Source organism: Peromyscus maniculatus, chromosome 8 (assembly GCF_049852395.1).
Source record: "Peromyscus maniculatus bairdii isolate BWxNUB_F1_BW_parent chromosome 8, HU_Pman_BW_mat_3.1, whole genome shotgun sequence".
Lineage (NCBI taxonomy): Eukaryota > Metazoa > Chordata > Mammalia > Rodentia > Cricetidae > Peromyscus > Peromyscus maniculatus.
Window position 1 is genome coordinate 64,422,604 of NC_134859.1, and position 18,430 is coordinate 64,441,033.

General features: G+C 49.5%; 1 protein-coding gene across 1 annotated transcript; it reads right to left on the reverse strand.

Annotated features, from left to right (window-relative positions):
* Positions 1 to 49: 49 nt before the first annotated feature.
* Tmem97 (transmembrane protein 97) lies at positions 50 to 8,869 on the reverse strand. The gene is made up of 3 exons (XM_006977486.4): positions 8,659 to 8,869; positions 2,390 to 2,534; positions 50 to 1,081 (listed from the first exon to the last, which is right to left on the reverse strand). Exons 1-3 carry the CDS (start codon positions 8,782 to 8,784, stop codon positions 822 to 824), a joined length of 531 nt encoding a protein of 176 aa, XP_006977548.1. The 5' UTR covers positions 8,785 to 8,869; the 3' UTR covers positions 50 to 821.
* Positions 8,870 to 18,430: the final 9,561 nt, after the last annotated feature.

Genomic DNA, 18,430 nt, shown 5'->3' on the forward strand with positions numbered 1-18,430 from the left:
AGAACTCAGTGTTCTTCTAACCCCATCATCCACACAACAAACCAGGCAGTGATCTGCAGCTACCTTTATTTGGACCAGACATACAAGTCAGACAGTAATAACCACAGCCATGTGGCTTGTGCAGAAAAACAGCCCTGCTGAGCACCTACCAGTCTTGTTTCTGTGGGAGAGCAGACACACACTGGGACAGCCACTCTGGAGAGCAGGGAGGACCAGGCAGAGAGGAGGACAAAGCTGTCTGCTAGGGAGCCCAGTGGTGTGAGACGTCAGAGTTGGGAAGTACCAGTACTAGCAGGGTAACCAGAAGACGGGGTGCCCTGTGAGTGGCCACCTTCCACCGTAAACTATCTCTGGCACAGACTTATGCTACGGTATCTTTCTCCCAGAGGTGGAGGCACAGGCAGGAAACTATGGTAGTTTTTTATGGATGTTAAGGAGACAGAATTTGTGACATTCAAGTGGCCTGAAACACCCACTGCTCATCTGTTGACTAGTGATCAGCTATAGAGGCCGAGTCGAGGATTTAGTTAGCTCTGTGCATTCTAGGTCAGGAGCTAACCGGCTTCTTGTCTGCCCGTTTTTAGCAATGCTGTGGCAGAACTTGGGCACCATTTTGTTGGTCCCCATCCCTGGTGATGGCCTGTTTAATCCTTGGAAGGTGAGGGCTTGGTTGGCATGGTTCGGGCCACTCTCTTGTTCTTGTGCACTATACTGTTGGTGTTTCAAATGCTGCTGAAACATGGCTTCACAGCAGTTTTTCTTGTAGTGTCCAAAAGGCAGCTGTGCTGTGGGATCTCCCCCACTGGGCTAGTGGCTGTGCCTTATTTTTTCTTTCTTTTTTCCTCATACTTGTAGTAAGGGTTCCGCAACATGAACAGGAGGAGTATAAGGGGAATTATTAAGTAGGGGGCATAGACACCTATAAGGGTTAGTCGTTCACCAAAATTCTTGGGTCTTTGTCCTTTGAAAGCAGCATCTTTGGAGAAATCCTCCAGTAGAAATGTACAGAGGATCGGAATTAAAGTTGTTATCGTATGAACTGCATAGATGATTGCAGGGATTCGGATCCACCGGCAGCTTCCTGAAGCAGAGGAAGAAAAAAGACAATTAGGTTAAAGTCAGGTCAGGGGATTCCCAGGGTGTCTGGGACACACTCTATCCCATCCCTGCATGTCTGCTCCCTCTCAGCTCGATGGTTCTGCCTCCTCTTGATGGAAAGTCAGACCGCACACATGAAAAACTGGATGTGTTATACCGCTCAAGAGGCAAGCATATGTGACAGCTAGGACCCACCCAGCTCACTCAGGGTGAGGACTGGCGTACAGCCCAGGAAACAGGAGCAGCAAAACAGCTGGCCAGTCTGATCTAAAACACAGCAGGAGGGGACCCTGCCCCAGCATTCAGAAAGGATCCACATAGGGGCCAGGCGGTGGTGGCACACGCCTTTAATACCAGCTCTCGGGAGGCAGAGCCAGGTGGATCTCTGAGTTCGAGGCCAGCCTAGACTACAGAGTGAGTTCCAGGAAAGGCACAAAGCTATACAGAGAAACCCTGTCTCGAAGAAAAAAAAAAAAAAGATCCACATGGGCAAGGGTGCCCAGCCTAGAAGATGCTAGTGGGAAGTAAGCTTTCCTACTCTATGAGCGTAGTTTCCAAGGATGGACATGGCTACTTCATAAAGGCATGCAGACATAATTTTTTTTATTTAAAAAAACTTTTTATTTATTTAGAGATAGCGTTTCTCTCTGTAGCTTTGGAGCATGTCCTGGATCTCACTCTGTAGCCCAGGCTGCCCTCAAACTCAGAGATCTCTGGGATTAAAGACATGAGCCACTATCGCCCGGCAAAACTTATTTTCTGGCTGAGTGTTTGCCTACATTTATGTTGTGTGCAGTGTCCCTCAAGGCCAGAAAAGGGTGTTAGATCTTCTAGAACTGGAATTACAGACAGTTGTGAGCTGCCATGTGGGTGCTGGAAACCAAACCCAGGTCCTTTAGAAGAGCAGCCAGTGTTTTTAACTGCTGAGCCATCTCTTCAGCCTCTCCATCTCTCCAGGAATAATTTTTAAATGAGAAATTAAGCTCTTCAGGGATTGGCTCGATGCTTCGAGCTTATAAGACAATATACTGTCCTAAGTGGAGGCAGGCCACAGGTAAAGAAACCGTACGTGTATATGGTGGTTAAAAGGAACAAGCTTCTCCTTGGCCTCAGGTTTCACACCATGAGAGAAGTCTAAGTAACTGAGGCAGCCCAGCTTACAGGACATGAGCTGAGCCACATTTAATGTCCCTGTGACATCTATGCTAGCGGAGACCAGATCCTTCAAGCTACAGGGGTTCACTCCTCCAAGAGATTTCTGAGCAAAACTCACATTTCCCACACTACTGACCTTTGAAGAAGGCGTATGCTGCAATGGGGAAGAAGGGCAGCTGGAACACAAGCTCACAGAACACGAAGGACTTGAACCACACCGGGGGGGCCTGCATCAGAGGATCTTTGAACTCCTTCGAGTACCACCGCAGCAGATTGCTGAACTGGAAAAAGACAGGGTCCTGGTGAGTACTGCCACGCAGCCTGCGCAGATTCAGTGGCTCCAATGAACCAAGATCCCCAGCCAAGAGTCCCCCTGTGCAGCCCTGGTGGCAGCGGTGACATACCCCGCTGGCTCTCATGACATCTAGACCAGTGGTTCTCACCTTCCTAACACTGTGACACTTTAACAGAGTTCCTCATACTGTAGTGACCCCCAACCATAACATTATTTTGTTGCTACTTCATACTGTAATTTTGCTACTGTTACAAAATCATAATGTAAACATCTGATATGCAGGATATCTGATATTCAACCCCTGTGATAGTCATTTTACACGCCTCCCCAAAGGGGTCGTGACCCACAAGCTGAGAAACTGGCCTAGGTGGTCATTAATAAAAACTTACTAGTCATAATTCACATGTTACCTTCTCTGCACAGTAAGCTTTCATGGGCTCTTCCAGTCTAGTCTTAGTGCTGCTGTGCATTTGTTCCTAACTGTGATAGCACAAACCCAGGTATGTGAAGAGCTGTGGAAACTGCCACTTAGGATGCTTTTCAGGATGGTTACTAAGTGAAAATGGCATTCTGCTAACGTTTCTTGATAAGGAAATGAAAACCTATCCTGACGTTTTCCTTTTCACAAATGTGCATCTAGATTCCTCAAATACAGAAATTAGTTGAATTTTCTTGGGGGCTGAGGTTGAGGGCAGAAGAGAAGTAAATCTAACCTCTGTGGAGACATTTCTATCCTAATATTACAAATAAATTTATTTTCATTCACTATCTTCAAACTTTTTTTCTTTAGAAGACCAGCTGGGTATTGGAACTACCCCCAAGTACACAGCATCAAGGTTCTGGCAAGCCTGAGTCTGCAGTCTGGGAATAACTCCAGCCTCACACTTGAAATCAACCTAACAGATCAAAGTATGCAGGTCCATGCTGACTGGTTACAGACAGCAAGAGGCGGGAAGCTGCAGCTGCCTCCTCTGCTGGACAGGAGCCAGAAGCCTAGGGGCCTGGAGGCTACTGCCAAAGGCCTGAGACTCAGCATCCTGAGCAAGGTCATCTGCAGCTGTATGTCTGGGCTATATGAGGTCTTGTCTCAAAAAGGAAGCAAATTAAAGTGACAAAACATAGCCTGGAAATAACACGAATGCACCTTCAAAGCCAACTAAGTGTCAGGACATGATGAATAGTAAGGGCAACTCCAGGGTGTTTATCTTACAATGGAAAACCTAGGGCGATTTTTTGTGTTAATTTCTAATCAAAAGATAAAGGGTGTGGTGGCACCTGGCAATCCCAGCACTTGGGAAGTGGAGGCAGGAGGATCAGGAATTCAAGGCCAGCCTAGTTGGAGGCTAGGTCTGGGCTACAGCCCTGACTCCAAAACAAATAAAAAATCCAAGCAACAGCAAAGACAGGCTAGCTACTGTGAACAGAGGTCCTTACCACGAGAGCTTTTAAGCAAGTGTCCAGAAACACTGTTGTGCTGGAGTCACAGACATCAGCACGCACAGCTTTCCGATGTGTAACTGGATTCTTGGCAATACCCTCTGTGTCCTCCTGAGTACTTTTCAGGGCAGTAAGTGAAGGTTAAGTCAGCCCCCCCCCCCCCATCTCGGGACTCTACTTCCTCATCTGTAAATTGAGCAAGTTAGACTAAATGGTTCTTTCCTTGTGCTTTTTTTTTTTTTTTTGGTTTTTTGAGAGCAGGGTCTCTTGTAACTGAGACTGGCCTTGACCTCCTGATCCTCTGTTTCCCAGGTGTTGGGATTACAGATGTGCACCACCACACACAGCCTCACATCACTACTTGCTTGGCAAGATTCACTTCAGAGTCCAGTGTTGACAGGCATTTCTGCCCATTTGAATGTCACTGTAAACAGTCTGCAGGTCTAGACAGATGTGCAGGACTGCAGTGCTGACAGGCAGGGTAGGAGCAGTCTAGACAGATGTGCAGGACTGCAGTACTGACAGGCAGGGTAGGAGCGGTCTAGACAGATGTGCAGGACTGCAGTGCTGACAGGAAGGGTAGGAGTGGTCTAGACAGATGTGCAGGACTGCAGTGCTGACAGGAAGGGTAGGAGCAGTCTAGACAGATGTGCAGGACTGCAGTGCTGACAGGAAAGGTAGGAGTGGTCTAGACAGATGTGCAGGACTGCAGTGCTGACAGGCAGGGAAGAGTGGTCTAGACAGATGTGCAGGACTACAGTGCTGACAGGCAGGGAAGAGCAGTCTAGACAGATGTGCAGGACTGCAGTGCTGACAGGCAGGGAAGAGCAGTCTAGACAGATGTGCAGGACGGCAGTGCTGACAGGCAGGGAAGAGCAGCAAAGCTGACAACCCCACTCCAGTCAGCTGGAGCCCTCAGGGCCCTGCCACCTGCCTGGTGCCAGAAGAGCCTGGACAAGGAGTGGCCAAGACAAGCGGAGGGCCTGTGAGGGCAGGAGCTGGGGGCAAAGGGCCCGGCTCTGGGCAAGGCCTGAACACCAGCACACTATTATCTAATGAAACAGTGCTGATGACCTTCAGCTGTGTTCAGATGCAGTCAATTCATACATGCGGCCTGCAGACAGTGGCTAACACAGAGGAAGGCCTGTGTGTGGTGGCTGGTTAGTCCACACCCAAAGGTACTCCAGTTTAACACGACCAAATCTAAGCATGCAACTGCTCGGCATTTAAGTCCTGCACCCCAGGGTTTAAAAGAAAAAAATTTCCATTTACACTACACCCTACCCGGAACACGTGGTCTTTCTGAACTGGTCTGCTACTGAATCCTGCAGAACCTCATTTAGGATTAGGATAGACTGCTTTCAGATCCACGGGCTCACACATTTCTCTTATTTTCACAGAACTGGTTCACTCATTTGCAAGAGATTTCTACAAGATGCTTCCTTTCCTTTCTGTTTGAACCCAAGCTCAGGTCTTTAACTATTTCATAATGGTTTTTAGCCCACGTGATTTGATTCAAACAAAGTTAAGTTTGCAAATTTCGGCCCAACCACTGAGGCCTTCCACATTTTTAGGGAAAACCCCTAGATGAAAAGTTTTAGCTTTTTATAATTGTTCTTTTGGGGGTGTGAATTTGGGCTTCGCTGTTTGTTCTAAGCTATGTAGCTTAGGTTGGCCTTGAGCTCAGTCATCCTTATCTCATAGCCTCCTGAGTGCCACCAAACCAGTTCTAAATTCAGGTATCATTCAAGACAAGAGGGAGCAGGGTATGGACCTTCCATGGCAGGGGGCCCAGGTGTATGCCTTTACTAACCAACAATACAGACACACAGTTTTTGGTCAGGACATTAAAAAGGCAGGGCCAGCACGATGGTTCTGTGGCTAAAGTGCTTGGTGCCCAAACCTGATGACCGAATCCACTATCCAGAACTCCTATAAAGATGGAAGATGAGAACTGACCCTACAAATTGTCCCGTGACCTCCACATAGGCATCGTAGCCTGTGCTCACACACACAATGATGAATAAAGTTTCAAAAAAGGCAAGAGAGGGGACAGAGCTAAAGGGCCAGACGGGAAACCCAGCACCATGCTCGGGTTAGACTCATGATCCATGCTACATCCCTAGCCTGAAAGCTGATAAAGGTTCATCAGATCCAATATGAGATTGGGCACAGTGACAATAAACCTTAAATCAAGCATTTGGGAGGCAGAGACAGGAAAATTCTGTGAGTTCGAGGCCAGCCAGGTCTAGATACTGAGTTACAGGACAGCCAGAGCTACACAGTGAGACACTATCTCGAAAAACAAAAATAAAATAAATTTTAACTGGTGGTCTGTTTAGGGCTGATCATATTTTAGTTGTTTGGGGAGTGGTGAGCAGGATGAGGACTAGCAGTCAGGAGCTGTCAGGGAAGCGGAGGCAGCTTTTGAGTAGTGAGACCCTACCTCAAAAAGCCATCACTCTAGCGGTTCATGCCTGGAAACCCTGTACAGCTCACAGTGAATGTTTGGGTCTGAGGCTAGCCTGCGCTAGCATGAGATAACCTCTCTCTCTTTTTTCTTGCTTTTTTTTTGTTTTTCAATACAAGGTTTCTCTGTGTAGCCCTGGCTGTCCTTGAACTCCCTGAATGCTGGGATTAAGGGCATGTTGTCGCCACCTTTGTGGATAACCCTTTTCAAAAAAAATAAATAAAATAAAGTAAAAACAAGTGCTGAGGACAGTTCCGTAAGCAAAGCCCTGGGTTTTATCTACACTGCTACCAAACCCCAAAGAAATGGCAATAGGTGGCGCCCTTTCTTCAGGCTGATAGCTAGTGCAGCTCTGACGGCCTCTAGGTTTTCAGGCCCTTCTGTGGCAGCAGACTGACGGCACTCAAAGGTATCATGTCCTTACCATGCCTAACAGGCCCACAGATGTGTTAGTCAAAGGGATCTTGTCCGGGGTTACATGGCGGGCCTTAAATGTATTACACGTGGCCTTAGAAAAGACGGGGGTTTGTGAACACAGATGAAGTAGCACTATGACGGCTGAACGGCGGAGCCGGAAGCGAAAGGGCCACAAGCAGAGGTCAAGGGTTAGCGCTCAGTGGCTAGACTGCATGGCAAGTGCGCCCTCGGCTCTGCAAAACAAGCCCCGAGACACGGGCAGCGTCACAAAGCTCCAAGGTGCAAGGCGCACATCCCCCTTACAGCCTGGGACCACCATTTTAAACTCTAACCTCCAGACAGCCGAAGGACACATCTGGGGCAGAGTAAGCCACTGCATTTTAACAGCGCCTTAGAGCAGTGACACAAAACGACACGACTTGTATACAGACACACACAGTGTTTCTTGGTGCTGGGATTTGAACTCGGGGCCTCATGCTTGCTGGGCAAATGTTTTCACCAAGGAGCCACACCGTAACCCCACAATTGATCTTTGAGTTTACTGTCTGACCTATTCTTTCAGAGCTGTGGCTGCGGTAACCCTAGTTACTGCCCTCCTGCAAGGTTAACTGTTACTTTAAGGGAAAAAGAAGTTGGCGCCATAGAGCCCTGAACATGCCAAGATACTCAGGCAGTTCTTGGAAAAGCCAAGTGCTCTTGCTACATACTACCTACGGTTTTCCCATGGAAGAGGTCAAAGGCCTTTCTAGTTATGTGGTTCCACAAACAAATAGGAGACTTAAGGGGATGGGGGTGACTCTGCTGATTGTGTCCCTCCTAACCTTGGGTGAGTGGCAACTTCCAGTGATGGAAGCTACACAGACTCCCCTCTCAGAGGACACAAGGTACATGCAATTTTGCAGACACCATTGAGAATTCATGGATTTCAGATTAACAACTGCCTTGCAAAGAAGAAACATTTAAAGAGCATTTCAGGGGCAAAAAAAAAATAAATAAAAATTAAAAAAAAAATCAAACCTTTTGGTTGTTTCTTTTTTTCTTCTTTTTTTTTTTTTTTCAAGACAGGGTTTCTCTGTGTAGCCCTGGCTATCCTGGAACTCACTCTGTAGACCAGGTTGGCCTCGAATTCAGAGATCCCTCTGCCTCTGCGCGCCACTACCGCCCAGCAGACTAAATCTTTAGGTGGATAAATCAGTCTACATGTAGTTTGGAGAAGCATGCAGCAATTCCCTGGAAGGTTACAGATTCAGATAAAGCGGGGAGACCCCTCAAGTCTGGGTCAAAGGATGCAGCTCACCTCCAACCCAATTCAAATAGCCTACCTGAAAAGGCATTTCCTCACCTCTCCTGAAGCTAGATCCAGACCCAGGAGTGATGTATGAATACCACGCAGACTAACCAAGGGCAAAACCCTTCAGACAGGCTTGATTCTACTCGGGTTTTTTTTCCTCTAGGGGTTACACTGGACTTTTAAAGCCCATCCAAACACAACTTGAACAGAATCCAACAGGTGACAGACTGGTTCACCCAGGCAACTTCCCTCAGCCACCGGCCGGAGTTGGAACAGTGGGAGCGAAACACACCCAGAGGGCAAAAGGTTTGCCAAGGTTTGGCGAGTAAATGTAGCTCGAACCCAGGATCGCCCGAGTGCTAGGCATGCACCCTACCACTGGGCTGAGAGGTACAAAGCGCTGGTCTTTGGCTTGTCAGACCCAGCCTGGGCCCACGTCAGGCACCGAGCCCACGGGAACCGCGACGGCCACGTGGGGGACCCCCGGGCCCTCACCTCCTGCGGGTACAGTTCGGGCGGCAGCACCACCTGCAGGTCGATGAACAGCGTGACGGGGATGTGCGAGACAAAGTAGAGGCCCAGCAGCCACTCGACGCAGCGCCTGGCGGCCGCAGCCCCCATCTTCCGTCCCGTCGGTTGGGATGCGGCTGACACGCCTGCGCCCGGAGCCCGCGACGTGGGAAGAAGCCCGGCGCCCGCGCTCTGGGCCGCGAGGGCCCGCCCCCGGCCTACGCAAGCCGCGCCCATTGGCCGAAGGGACACAGGAGCGGCGCGCGAGTGGGCGGTGGCCCCAGGGGCCCCGCCCATTGCCCGCCCCGGCTATAGTTTGAGCGACGGCTTCCCAACTGTTCCCATTGGCTGCTGGTCGCGCCGCGCGACGGGGCGGGACTCGAGCCATCCACGTCGGCGGGTTCGCGTGCAGGGTGGTGTTCCCCGTGCCGCGTGTCTTTCGTTTCACCGGGTTCTGTTCCGGATCCGGATCTGCGGCCGGTGGAGCTCCCCACGCAGTGACGGTGCCGGAGCGCCGCGAGACTGGCCTTCGTGCTGGCTCCGAAACTGCTGTCCAGCCCACAAATAACGAGCTTCTATCCAGGTCCCTGCTAGGCTTGGGACAAGATGGGGGGCTGCCGTTCACTGAGAAGAGGGGGCACGGGAAGTGGGTTTAGAGGAAATTCAGTTTGGGCTTGCAGACACTGAGCGAGGTTAGGACTTGGGTGTTGCTCAGTGGTAGCGCACTTGCCCAGCGCTCAAGAAGTCCTGGGTTGTTTCACCTGCACGATTTGAAACAGACTCCTCACCACCACCACCCCCCCCCGCAAAAAAAAAAAAAAAAAAAGTGCTGGCCATGGTGGACCTCACTGAGGTCTAGGCCAGCCTGGTCTACGTAGGAGTTACAGGCCAGCCAGGGATAGAGGCCCTATCTTAAGCCAAAACAAACAGACCTTGAGTGGGCTGCAGCACCTGGGGGAGCACGCCTAACCGGCAGTTGGAGGAACCTGGGTGACTCGATTTGTAAGACAGCGATCTAAGTGGGCTGAAGGGTAGAGAGCAAAGTGCATGTAAGATGTCTTACAGAAGCGCCAACCTCGGGGGCCATGGGAGGAGGCGGCCATGGGAGGAGTGGAGCATATGGCTGTAGAGCAGTGTGAATCAGGAGGTGGGGAATGGAGTCTGGGAGTGCGGACAGCTGGTCATGAAGGGGTGGAGAGACGGACTCCAACTTGTCCTCTTTTCTATTTATTTTTTGAGACAGTCTCTCACTACGTGGCCCTGCTTGGCCTGCAGCTGGCTGTGTAGACCAGGCTAGTATGAACCTCCCAGAGCTCCACCCTGCCTCTACCTACCAAGTTCTGGGATTCAAGTCTATTGGCACCATGCCCACCCCAGCATGGCCGTTTCAATGAAGGGGACGACGGTGTTTAAATGAGCTGGACTGTGGTGGCACACGCCTTTGATCCCAGCACTCGGGAGGCAGAGGCAGGTGGATCTCCCTGAGTTCCAGGACAGCCTGGACAGTCAAAGTTGTACACAGGGAAACCCTGCCTCAAAGAAACAAAACATGTTTAAATGGGTTCGAAGTTTCTGCCCCCAGAGTAGGAAGAGAGGGCAGAGGTTAGGATTAGGCCAGGTAGTCTGTGAGCCCCAAGGGTTGGCAATGTGGAAGTGGGTGGCCCTTGACTTGAAGACCCCAGTCTCCTAGACTGTTTGCTCCCGTGTGGGGTATGCTCAGGAAAATGTTGGATGCACCAGGGAGGGGGTGGTCAGGAAGATAAAGGTGATCTGAAGAAGGTGGACCAGAGTGGCTGAAGTGATCCAGTGTGGGACCCAGGGAGGGTAGGGAGAGATGAGGCCATGGATGCTGGGGACTGGGAGGAAGTCGAGAGGCAAATGACTTAGCCCTGCTGAGCAGCCGGCCAGCCAGGAGTCTGGGACGTCCTGCCTTTAGAGGGAAGGTCTTTGGAGATGTGGCCTATGGACCAAGTACCCAGTGCCACAAGGCAATAACGGGGACGTGGGTGAGGGCAGAGATGTGGCCTTGGGGAGCAGGAAGGTTGATGACCTGGCATCAAGGAATGTGGGAAAATGAACAGCCTGTGCTGTGGGGAAGTGAAGGGCCAGACAAAGCCAGGTGCCAGTTTCTGAGGTGACTGCTGAGGGGGTGGAGGACAGGGAGGAGGCTGGAGAGAGGACACAGCGGCCTGCAAGGTCTGAGTAGCTGACTGCTGGAGCCTGTTTAGGCTTTTCCCAGCAGGTCCGCATACGAGGATGATTGGACCACGGGCCGGAGTGCAGGTGTCTGAGATGGTCTGCACTTGGCTGTGCTGGGGGAGGAGGTCTTTTGCTCCCCCCCTTGGTGTCTCTATAAAAACCCTGGGGCAGAGCCAGTCAGGGCCCAATGGATTAGGATCCAGGCCCTCTTGAGGCTACCCTGTATTTTCTATCTTATTCTTCTCCCTCTATACTTCTAATACTTCCTGCTGCTTCTACTCAAGAGCACTCTGGGGAAATGTGGGGGTGAGGGACGGCCCCCCACAGATGACCATTTGAGAAAAGGATTTCTCTCAGGTTGGCTTGCCTAGGCCCTCGGGGTCAGAGAATGAACGTTCAGTATCCAGAACCTTTTAGAGATGCTCCAAAGTAGTTTTTCTAAAACAAAACAAACCAACCCAAGACAAAACAAAAGGCCAACACCAAAGGAACTTCAGGCCACCTGTGGAGAGTCTGAAGAAAGGCTTGAAGGAAAAGCTGTTGCCCGTCCTCAGCTCAGGCCTCCAGTTCCACGTGAACAGCCTCCTTCCATCTCCAAACCGTCTATGTGGATGTGAAGTTCTTGGAGGGCCCAACACCCCGTGAGGAAACAGACTCAGTGTTTGTCCAGGTCACGACGTGACAAGGCAAGAGTGGCACCTGCCTCCTGCCCAGACTCTTCGTGGTGGGAGTGGTCTTTAGTTCAGGCCTTCCCTCCCTCCCTTCTCCACAAGAGTCCTCTCCAGACCAGGCCCAGGAAAGGCCTGGCCAGGTTGGGGTCACTGTGCCCAGCTGTATTCAGAAAAGGGACTGGCACAATGTGCTCTCTTCCCAACACTCAGAATAGCCCTGAGGAGTGGCCACACCCTGTAAAGTGTGAGGAGTGCAGACCCCTGTACCCCGTCCCAACTGTGGCTTCCAGCTTCCGGTTTCTGCCCAGGGAACACGACAAGTGAGCAGCTGTCTGTAACAAACCCAGCCAAGTTTGTTATCTACAGATAAAGGTTTGGAGGCCAAGGCTTCCAGCCGAAGGCCCTTCGTCTAAAATATCACCCCAGCCCCAGCCATGGTCTGGTTTTAATTTTAGTGGGAGATCAGAGGTTTTTTTTCCTTATTATTATTTTTTTAATTTTTGTTTGTTTTTTTTTTTTGAAATAGGGTCTCTTTATGTAACCCAGGCTGTTCACGCTGCAAACCAGGCTGCCCTCCAACTCACAGAGATCCACCTGCCTCTGCCTCCCAAGTGCTGGGATTAAAGGCACATACACCTGGCTTTTTTTTTTTTTTTTTAATTTTTGAATTAAAAGGCTTGTTTTTTAAAATATATTTTAAACTATCTTTAAAGATTATTTGTTGGGGCTGGAGAGATGGCTCAGAGGTTAAGAACACTAGCTGCTCTTCCAGAGGTCCTGAGTTCAATTTCTAGCAACCGCATGGTTGGCTCATAACCATCTATAATGAGATCTGGTGCCCTCTTCTGGTGTGCAGGCATGCTTCCAGACAGAACACTATACATAATAAATAAATCTTCTTTAAAAAAAAAGATTATTTGTTTATATTATTATGTGTGCTATGAGAGTGTTGGATCCCCTGGGACCAGAGTTGCAGACAGTTGTGAGCTACCACGTGGGTGTTGGGGATTGAACCCGGGTCCTCTGGAAGAGCAGCCAGTGCTCTTAACTGCTAAGCCATCTCTCTAGCCCCTGTTTGTTTTCAAGACAGGGTTTCTCTGTGTAGGCCTGGCTATCCTGAAAACTTGGTATAAAGACCAGGCTGGCCTCGAACTCGGAGATTCAGCTGCTTCTGCTTCCTGAATGCTGGCATTAAAGGTGTGGACCACTACCATCTAGCAAGTTTGTTTTGTTTTTTAAATCTTTCAATCTTTCAATCTATCTGTCTGTCTCTCTGTGTGTGTAGGGCACAGGCATGCGAGTACAGTGCCCACAAAAGCTGGAAGAGGATGTAAGATGCCCAGGAGCTAGAATTGCAGGTGGTTGTAAGCTGCCCACTGTGGGTGGTGGGAATTGAACTCGGGCCCTCTTCAAGAGCAGTATACATGGTTCACTGGTAAACCATCTCTCCAGCCCTAAAACTGAAATGATTAATTTGAGGAAGTCACTCATGTGGCCCTGGAGAGACTGGAGGAGGGGCATACAGCTACTCTGCTGTCGCCATGGTGTCAGTGACTTCCCTGTCCCCCTGGGAAGAGACTGTGCTTAAGGCCTTTGTAAATTATTTGAATACCAGGCCTCTTACATTAAAAACAACTAAACACAGCAAAACACCTCACCCGCTGTGTGGAATCAGTGTATCCAAGTCGACCTAAGTGTTGTGATACACAGACACTGTACAGTGATGAGTCCCAGATGTGTGTCACTAACAAGTGGGAATTAATTCAAATACGGCTTCAGTGTTCTGAAAACCTTAGTCAGCGGGGAGCCGAGTTATTGGACTTACAAAAGCTAGCAGAGAAGTACACATGACTCCGCAGCCTTACACTTACTAAAACCACAAGCAATGGTTTTCTCTACTAAATATATCGGCAACAAAGATCCTTGAAACGTTATTTGCAGGCCAAGCATGGTGGTCTAGGTCTAATCACAACACTTGAGAGGCAGAAGCAGGAGAATCGGGAGTGCATGGGCATACACACGGCTACATGGCAGGTTCAAGGCCAGTCTAAACTACACGAGACCCTGCCTTTAAAAAAAAAGAAAAAACTGGGGCTGGAGAGATGGCTCAGAGATTAAGAACACTGGCTGCTCTTCCAGAGGGCCTGAGTTCAATTCCCAGCATGGCTCATAACCCTCTATAATGAAATTTGGTTCCCTCTCCTGGCATGCGGGCATACATGCAGGGAGAATACTGTTAACATAATAAATAAGTCTTAAAGAAAAGTGTGTGTGAGCCGGGCGGTGGTGGCACAAGCCTTTAATCCCAGCACTCGGGAGGCAGAGGCAGGCGGATCTCTGTGAGTTCAAGGGCAGCCTGGTCTCCAAAGCAAGTTCCAGGAAAGGCGCAAAGCTACACAGAGAAACCCTGTCTCGAAAACAAAAAACAAAACAAAAAAGTGTATTATTTGAGACAAACACCTCAGTGCCCCCTAGTGGTAGGAAGGGAATTCTGGCATAATAAGTACCCTAGGCGGAAGGGGCGTGGAGGAGGCTGGCTTTACTCATTGACAGCAACTGCAGGGCTTTCCTCTGTCCCTGCCCGCCCGCCCTGCACTTAACCCACACCTCCCCCCTCACCACAGCAGCCTGCCTCCTCCATCCCATCCTTGTGTATTTTAAGGCTCAGGTGATGGTCACCATGCTTTGCCTCTCTTTGATGGCACCTCCCCCTGTGACTGTGACACTCTGGCTCTGAGAGCTTGTCCCTTTCCACTTCGAGCATGTCCCTCCTCTGCCCCACCCAGACTGTCCCCTTGTGTCACTGGGAAGGAACACGGTGCAAGGTCTGATTTGAGAGGTTCTGGTGCTCTGGAAAACGTGGAGCCCTGGAATACTGCTGTGGCCCACACCAACAGATAGATTCATACCTCAAAACGAAACCATGAGGCAGGCATTCACACCAAAGGGCAGCCATTAAACCAGAGCTAGGATCCTGCCAATGCTGGAGATTCGGCACGGGGGATGCAGGAGACTGAGAACCATCTCCTGAGCCCCCTGGTTTCACAAGAGCCGCTGGGGCTGGGTTGCCTTGAGAGGTCATCTTTTTGTGTCAAAGAATCGGTGTGTGGGGGCAGATGGGCAGAGCTGGCAGGGGCTCATCCTGAAAGACAAAACTATTTTGTCCTTAGCTCTTCTGGAGTTAGGCTTTGAAAGCTGCATTAGCCAGGGCCTGGTGGTACATGCCTTTAATCCCAGGAGTCTCAGCACCGGGAAGGCAGAAAGGCCTCTTGCTCATAAAATAAGCACTTTACCACTGAGCTCCACCTGCTAATGCAGCTTGTTTTCTTTTTCTTTTTTTCTTTTCTTTTCTTTTTTTTTTTTTTTTTTTTTTTTGAGGCAGGGTCTCACTGTGTAGCTCTAGCTAGCCTGGAACTCAGTATGTGGACCAGGCTGGTCTTGAACTCATAGAGATCCTGCTGCCTCTCAAGGGCTGGGATTAAAGATGTGTCACCATAAGTAGTTTCCAGCATTAGACATTTTCAAGGTACATGGGCTTCAAGTTTCAAGTACCTTTTGGTGGTGGAGGTGAACTCAGCGGCCCATTCCTTTATGAGCTGCCCCACTCCCTCCCAACTTCACGTCTCCCTTTTCTATAGCTCACCAACTGTGCTGACCACATACACCAGTGTGTATACCACACTGCTGAGAGTCGTCCCATTATGCCCAGAAGATAGATCTACTCTGGTCCTCCCCAACCTCTGGCTCTTACAGTCTTTCCAGCCACCTTTTCTCAGTGGTCCCTGAGCTTAAAGGTGGTATGAGGAGGGAAAGGAGAATGGAGAGAGAGGGCTCCGTGAGGAGGGGGATGGGAGGGCAGGGTGGAGGAGGAGATCAGGAGAGGGATAACCAACACTGAGGACCTTTGAAAAAGCCATACGGAAGCCTGTTTTATAAGCTTCCTGAATATATATGGTAGAATATGCCTTTATTTTTAAAGATTTATTTATTCATGTATATGGGTATTTTGCATGTATATCTGCACACCAGAGGAAGGCATCAGGCAGTTGGGAGCTCCCCTGTGGGGGCTGGGAATTGAACTCAGGACCTATCGGAAGAGCAGTGAGTGCTCTTAACCACTGAGCCATCTCTCCAGCCCCTGGCACATGCCTTTAATCTCAGCACTTGAGAGGTAAAAAGGCAGGCAGATCTCTGTGATCTCCTGGCCAGCCAGAGCTACAAAGTGAGACCCTGGCTCAAAACAAACAAACAAAAAACAAACAAGCATACATACATTCATAAAAGAGTTTAATTGAAATTACCTTACACAGAGGATAAGAAGCCGCATGTTGCCAAATAAAAAGCCCCGTGCCAGGTATGGGATACCTTCCCTTCAGGTATATCTTTAGGGGTGTCCTGGGACCCCCCAACACAACACAGGCTGTTCCCACTGCTCTTGGTTGTCCACCAGAACTTGGTGAGACTATTGCTGAAGACACCACACACTTTGGCCACAGGACATGGAGAAATCAAGTCGGTACTGACCAGGAAGCACCCACCTTACTGGCTAGCTGCCACAGCACCAGAAGGCGCTAGGCAGGCTGCCAGGGGGTGGGGCAGTAGCAGTTAGCAGTCTGACTCAGCTGTGAACCCTGTGAGCCGCACTAATGACCAGTGTGGCAAGATATGCCAATGGGTACAATAGCGGCCGGCAGGGTCTGGGATGACCAACCACTGTATTAGATTTATGGCCTGTCACCCAGGAAGAAACACAGGCCGGGCACTGTAAATTTATCCAAGAATCCGTGGTTGGGGAGCTCACATGCCCCAGGGGTGAACCCACAGCTACTATTCTGCTGCATGGACAGGGCATCAAAGTCTGTATCACACACACACACACACACACACACACACACACACACACACACACACACACGCGCGCATCGGTTCAGCTCTCAGACCTCCAGAGACGTGTCTTTGTGCGGTAGACATCAGAGATCCTCAGGCCTCTGTGTGGGTCACCATGCCCAGCTCTTATGTATTCACTTTGTGTGTGAGCATGTGGTCTGTGAGGAGGGCAATGCTCTCTTCTGCCCAGTCGACCCCAGGGATCCGACTCGGGTGGCCAGGCTTGGTGGCAGGCATTGCCACCCACTGAGCCGTACCACTGGCCCCATTTGTTGTTGGTTTTTTTTTTTTTTTTCAAATCTTTTTCTCCTTTGGCTCTTTGCTCTTTTGGGGGGCCCCACCACCCAGCTCCCAAATAAACCACACACGGAGGCTTATTCTTATATTTTTGGTTGTGAGCCTAGCCTTTAATGGCTGAGGCATCTCCCTATCCCAAGGCTTATTCCTTTTTTTTTTTTTTTTTGGTTTTTCGAGACAGGGTTTCTCTGTGTAGCTTTGCGCCTTTCCTGGAGCTCACTTGGTAGCCCAGGCTGGCCTCGAACTCACAGAGATCCGCCTGGCTCTGCCTCCCGAGTGCTGGGATTAAAGGCGTGCGCCACCACCGCCCGGCATACCAAGGCTTATTCTTAATTATAAATGCCCGACTTTAGCTTGGCTTATTCTAGCCAGTTTTTCTTAACTTTAAATTAATCCATCTACCTTTTCTTACTTCTGTATATCTTACTTTCACTCTTACTCTGTGGCTGGCCCCTAGCATCCTCCTCTCCTTGTTCTCTTGCTCTTTCTTCTTCTCCCAGATCTTTCCTTCTATTTATCTTCTCTGCCCGCCAGCCCCACCTATCCTTTCTCCTGCCTTCCTATTGGCCATTCAGCTCTCCATTAGACCATCAGGTGTTTTAGACAGGCACAGGAACACAGCTTCACAGAGTTAAACAAACACAACATAAAGAAGGCAACACATCTTTGTACCATTAAATAAATGTCCCACAGCATAAACAAATGTAACACATCTTAAAATAATACCCTACAACACCCATTAGCCTCTATAAACATCTAGAATATAAGTAGTTCAGGCTTTGCTGGCCAGCCTCTGTTCAAGCTACTCTTCTGCCTTTGCGTAAATAAAATCATGGACAGGATTGGAAGAGTAAACATGGGCCATGTTCTAAGTAAGCCTGATCAAAAAGTGGTCAGCTTTCACCTGTGCTCTTCACGGTCAAAGCCTAGTGGCCATAAGGAAAGAGAAAAGAGAGCAGAGAGGGAGTCACACGTGGTTCTAAGGCCTTGGCCTGGAAGTGGCAGAACACCTTCCCTTCCCTCACAGGTTATTTACACACCTGACCACATTTTGTCACTAGGGGGCGTGGAAATCCAGACTAGCTGCATGGCTGCAGTCCATAAACTCCCGGTAGGGGGCAGTTTCCTATGCAGAAATTTTGGTGACTCTCATTATGTCTGAATCTGCTTGAATCTTAGAAAAAGGTGTGCTGGATAAATGGCAACATTAATCAATTATTTCTCAACTAGGAGCAAATGATGGGGCAAAGACCATTAACAGATGTCACTGTGTGCCACTTGGTGAAGAATAAAATGTGATCTTGAAATATTTCTCCACGTGGGTGTGGTGCCCAGGTCTGTAATCCTAGTGATTGGGAGGTGGAGGCTGGGAGCTCACGGGTTCAAAGACAGACTCCATTACATAACGAGTTTGGGTCCAGCCTGGACACGAGACGCTGCCTCAGAAAAGCCAAAGCCAATTTCTCCACAGGTTAGTTAATAAAGAGAAGAGGGGTCTCCTGCACAGTGCAGACCTTTGGTAATCAATGTTGATCCCATGATCATACAAATTATCACCCAACATAAGACAAGATGTTTGTGCCTCCTGAGGGGATGGAATTGGGGCAAACCACTCATATCCCTTAAAAAGTATCATCATCGACACACACACCCTCCGCCGCCGGATGTGAGATTTATTACTGAACGTGACTTAGGGTTTAGGA

What these genes read in the sequence shown, in the direction of transcription:
- Tmem97 (XM_006977486.4), bottom strand. Translation starts at nt 8,784, where the DNA reads ATGGGGGCTGCGGCCGCCAGGCGCTGCGTCGAGTGGCTGCTGGGCCTC. An exon ending in CCGAACTGTACCCGCAGGAG is followed by an intron (nt 2,535 to 8,658) that starts GTGAGGGCCCGG and finishes GTCTTTTTCCAG; the next exon opens with TTCAGCAATCTGCTGCGGTG. An exon ending in AGCATACGCCTTCTTCAAAG is followed by an intron (nt 1,082 to 2,389) that starts GTCAGTAGTGTG and finishes CCTCTGCTTCAG; the next exon opens with GAAGCTGCCGGTGGATCCGA.